At 51.6% G+C, this 5,000-nt stretch overlaps 2 protein-coding genes across 2 annotated transcripts in view; one reads left to right on the forward strand and one right to left on the reverse strand.

Annotated features, from left to right (window-relative positions):
- The window catches only part of LOC125951640 (cyclin-dependent kinase 1-like), a 1,540-nt gene extending 1,036 nt beyond the window's left edge, over positions 1–504 (forward strand). Inside the window, exon 2 of the mRNA XM_049680603.1 lies at positions 1–504. This exon is cut by the window's left edge and continues 524 nt beyond it. Within this exon, the coding sequence (XP_049536560.1) occupies positions 1–224 (224 nt within the window). The 3' untranslated portion in view covers positions 225–504.
- Positions 505–522: 18 nt separating this feature from the next.
- LOC125951624 (stress-activated protein kinase JNK-like) overlaps positions 523–5,000 on the reverse strand; it is a 4,968-nt gene continuing 490 nt past the window's right edge. Inside the window, exons 1-4 of the mRNA XM_049680583.1 lie at positions 4,389–5,000; positions 1,864–2,064; positions 1,663–1,792; positions 523–1,578 (exon numbers count right to left, since the gene is read on the reverse strand). The exon at positions 4,389–5,000 is cut by the window's right edge and continues 490 nt beyond it. Of these exons, the coding sequence (XP_049536540.1) occupies positions 700–1,578; positions 1,663–1,792; positions 1,864–2,051 (1,197 nt within the window). The 5' untranslated portion in view covers positions 2,052–2,064; positions 4,389–5,000 and the 3' untranslated portion in view covers positions 523–699. The remainder of the gene's footprint in view (positions 1,579–1,662; positions 1,793–1,863; positions 2,065–4,388) is intronic.

Here is a 5,000-nt window from a genome sequence, read left to right on the forward strand (position 1 = left end):
AGGAAATCTGGCCCGGGGTCACGTCGCTACCGGACTACAAATCCACCTTCCCCTGCTGGACGCAGAACAACCTGGCGAGCCAGGTATCGAATCTCGATTCGGCCGGCATCGATCTGCTGCAGAAGTGTCTCATCTACGATCCGATACTACGCATTTCGGCCAAGAAGATCCTCGAACACAAGTACTTCGATGGGTTCGAGCGACTCAACATTCCGACCGAGTGATCGCTTCGCTTCAATCGGTTGCCATTCCCCACTTCCCATTCCCTTTCCCGTCTTGTACTGACTTCCGGTCGACTTCGGTTGGAGATCGCGGCCGTACTAGAAGATCGCCATGTCTCGTCCGCTCGGTTGTAAATATTCGTTTCTGCGGAGTTGCGCTGTTGCAGGGAACAAGAAGGAATTGAACACTTGATTTACGTATAAATATGTTTAACGGATTAAGGCTAAAGGATAGCCAATACGCATTTGCCACTCTCTCTCTCTTTCTCACACTGTCTCTCTCTTTAATTAAAAAACAAATAAACTCTAACATTTCCTAGTAAATTCTATTGATCACTGCGCCGCGAACGGTCAGTGTGTTTCATTCGAGGGGTTTCGAGAGCGCCGCATATCACGCCCCACAACCTTACACTAATCTCTTTAACAGATAACAGCCTCAAGAAGGAGATGCAACGGATCGTGGCGCGTGCACGAGGTGTCAGCGCTCATGATCGTCCAGCGTCATGGTGGCCTGAATGTCCTGGATTTCCCGAAACAGCAGCGCTTTCCACTGTTGCACCGTCAGTTTCTGGGCGTCGATCGTGTGATCGTACGGTGCCGCCGGTGGTGATCGCTGAAAATCGGGCTCATAGTACCACACGTTGATGTACGGATGTCGCAGTGCCTCATCGACGGTACAGCGTTCCAGCGGATCGAATGCCAGCATTCGTCGCAGAAAGTCTCGGGCGTACTCATTCGTCAACTGTGGATGATTGCTGGTCGATCGATCGAACACACTGTCGGGGAAGAGATGCTCGAACGGAATGCCCGGAACTGGCGGTTGGTTTTGGATGTAGCGCTGAGTTCCCGGTGTCGTTCGGGCAATAAACTCGGGCCGCGGTGTACCGAGCTTCCTCACGATGCACATCCACTGATCAACGTGGTCGGTACCGGGGAACAACACCTCGCCTGTGATCAGTTCCGCCATGATGCACCCTATGGACCACATATCCACCCGGCTATCGTAATCCATCTGCAGGATAATCTCGGGGGCCCGGTAGTGCCGCGTCACGACGTACTGTGTCATCGCAAAGCTTGTCTCGACGCTGCGCGCAAGGCCAAAGTCCAGGATCTTCAGATCGCAATTGTACGATACGACCATGTTGGAGGGTTTCAGATCACGGTGGATAATGCCGGCGGCGTGCAGGTACCGGATACCGCACAGCATCTGATAGACGAGAAAGGAAATGCGATCGTGATCGAGCTGCTTTCCGATCACGCTCCGTAGGCTATCGTCCATCAGCTCGGTGAAGATGTAGACGTCGCGGAACGTTTCCAGTGTCCGCTGGGGTGTGTACGCGTACAGCAGCTTAATAATCTGTGAAATGTACAAGCGGAGATTGAACTTTGGTTAATTGAGGCCAATCCTGAGCGTGCAGCGGCCAGTACTCGTTGGTCTTACATTCGGATGATCGATCAGTCGCATCAGTCTGATCTCGCGGTACGCTCGCTTGGCAAATGTTTCGTTCTGGAATGGTTGCGACAGCTTCTTCACTGCCAGCTGCCGGCCCGTCACTGCATCGACCACACTGCTGCAAGTGGATAAGAACGTAGATTTCGTTAGCCAGTCGCATGCTTCCGGTTAGTCTGGAGTTTAACTTACCAGACAGCACCCTGTACTCCTATGCCGATCGGGCGCATGTGTGTTAGGGGAAATCGGTCCTGCGGTAGATCGAAGTAGTACAGCATCTGACCAGCCGCACCGTCATTTGATCGATTGTCCTCAACGACCGGCGCCGCCGAGCTCGCTTGATCTCCATTCTGGTCCTCCTCATTCGATGCCGATTGCATGATGATGGAATAGCTGGAGAGAAGAGATGGAATGTTTTCCGAAGTGAGAATCAAATCAACGGAACGCACGTGTCAATGGCGCACCGAAAGACAAAACCGGAAGATTGTTTCAGGTAACTTAAACAGGTTACCGCCAGCACCACCACCACAGAGCGGAGAGTAGATGAATTGGACGTTTCACAGTCAATTAGGAAGCTTTGCTTAGTGACAAGCAGCGGCTTAAGCCCCCGGGAATAGTGTCTCTGGCGTCTGTGGCGTTTGCGTTCGCGGTAAGCCATTTGTTTTCCCTATTAGCACCTCGGTGAACGTAAAAGGTGGACGAAAGGCCAAGATCAATTTAGGCAGGAGAGACAAACAGACACACGCACGCACTGTGCTACGTTTTGTGCCAATTTTGTGCCTGGCAACATAACAATGTAAAGCCAACATATTTGCCACCGTTCCCTAAAAAACGTGGACTGGATCTCGAACCGACTCGAGCAACTGTGTAGTACAGGCCCAAGGAAGGAAGAAGGGCTTTCAAACATGAGGTATTAGGGAGTGGCTTTTGGCGGTGGCAGTGTTTGCTTTGAAGGAGAGGCTCATTTAGCTGGTTTGAAGAATGTTTTTCGACCAAATTTCGTCGCTTCGGTTGATAGTTGACGAGAACGTGATATTATATGTCTATTTTGTGTAGCTTATTAAACATCTTCGCAGCTACAGATATCCGATTCTAGACCAAAAAGGATGCATCTAGTCGGTGACGAACAATCAAAGTAACCGTTGTGCTAAAATGCTCTTCCAAACCTTCATCTTTATTTCGTTGCGAAAGCAAGCTGCTCAGTGATCAAAAAGTGTCAGTTTCATACAACAATTAATAGTGCTTTTGAGGTCATGTTTGATTTCAAACCGAGTAGTGTGAGCAGAGTGTGGTGAACGCAAATTCAGATGGAGTGACGGTATCGACATTGATTCCGAAAAAATATTACCAGGAACCGGAAGACGTCATCGGTTGGAGAGTATTTTTCTTCAGGAGGCGAAAACCGCTCGTAGGTCGCTAGTAGCCAATAAGTAAGCAAGTAAGTAAGAAACTGTTACAAGTAAATCCTTTATCATTTTGCGAAAATATATTCGCCATCACCCTTTCCCATGCTAAACGTGTGTAGCCAAGACCAATACTTTCTTGGAAAAATCAATGATTGATTTCCAAATTAGAGTGCACTCAGGACATGGGATGGAGCTGGAGGATGGAGTAGAGTGGAGTGATTGAGATAGAGCATTCAGGGTAACAGAACCACAACCAACATGGTCTCGCGGTTCATCAAGACAAAGAACTATTAGTAACTACTCGTGCGAAGCAACCCTTTCAATGAATGATCGTAAATTATGCCTCCAAGTGATGATTGAATTTCAACGGAAAGCCCCAGACCTTGATAGTTTCCACGATGCGCCAGGATCGCATCATTGATTGATAAGCGAATTGCCACAATCGAGGTAAGCGCATGAGTCATCGCTGCATTGAGCGCCAAACTCTCGCCCTGGCTGCATCATGGATTCGTACAACATCAAGTACGTCATCACTTTGGCGAGATCCAGCATCCGAAGCACGTGCCACTCACAAACTTGAACTCATGCTGAGCGACCAGTCAAAGAGTCATTTCGATCGCTCTCTCGCAGCGGCCCCCCCAGCAGGCTGGGTGGGAGGGCCCCAAGTCCTTTTTACAATTTCCGAACCGGACGCGACCAAGCGACGATCTGTGAGAGTAGGTCAAAGTGGTTCGCGCACACGACACGGCGCCAGACCGTACACTCACTACAAGCGATGCGCCCACGTGCGATGCCGATTGCGATCGTGCCCATTACGTCAGAGAGATAGAGTGCTGCCCAGAGAGAGCAAGAGAGAAAGAGAGCGAGAACACGCGAGTGTACGCGCCTCCATTCGCGACCATCCATCCCTCGCGTCCTAGTCCCTCCAACTACTCCGAAGAGCGCGAGTTAGTCACTCGCGCTTTCCGTGAAATCCATTGCAACGTCATCGATCGCGTACCAGCAGCATTAGCGGCGGTGGTGGCGGTGATCGGGCGGCCCCGTGTCGTCACCGGGGCAATATTTGGAACGATCGCACCGTTAATAGCCGTCCGGGCCGGTAGCGTCTCCTTTTTTAGCTCTGTGAACCACGCCATGATCATCAGAATCACCCGAGTATCACCTGTGTGCGTCGTGAGTTGCGTACAGAGCGAGGAGGAGAGGAGGTTCAGGAAAACCCAAACGGCAACGACGACGACGTGCAGATTGGCGCGTCCCTCTCGCTCCGCGCGATCGATCTTCCTACAAGCAGCTGACTAATGGTTGACTTACCTTGGGGATCTCGCACCACTTCTTCTTCTTCTTCTTCGTTGTGCAATATGGTGGTGCCCTCGACCACCGCGCAGTAATAACGCTCGCGCTCCCGGTTGGCTTGTTGGATTAATATTTAAATTTCACACAAACAAACACTGTCGCACGCACGCACGTACGCAGGTATACAGCCACACATACACGTGCACGCGCACCACTAGTGGACCTCCTGCAGGCGGCGAACAACGGCGCGATGAACCGCGATCGCGATCGCCGTACCCGCGTGCCACACCACACCACAATATGTGTCACACACCAACGGCAGCAGACAGCAGACAGCAGACAGGCAGCAGCGTGTACGTGTCGTTTTACGCGCGTTTCGCACCCAGAGATGCGCTTGCCACACAAAGGAATCCACTCGCTTCCAGCTTCGATCACAACAAGCCCAACCCAACCGAACCCAGCCCAGGGCCCCAGGTACAACAACACACGCGCCACTACCGTTGTCACCCTCTCTTTCTGCACGTTTCTGCACCCTCGACGGGGGGTGGCGCACGATATTGGCTGACTGGGTCTTGGCTGGACGGCCCACGGCGCTTGTTCTTTGTCGCGACGACACAATCCCAGACCAGT

This window comes from Anopheles darlingi, chromosome 2 (assembly GCF_943734745.1).
Source record: "Anopheles darlingi chromosome 2, idAnoDarlMG_H_01, whole genome shotgun sequence".
In the NCBI taxonomy this organism is placed as follows: Eukaryota; Metazoa; Arthropoda; class Insecta; order Diptera; family Culicidae; genus Anopheles; species Anopheles darlingi.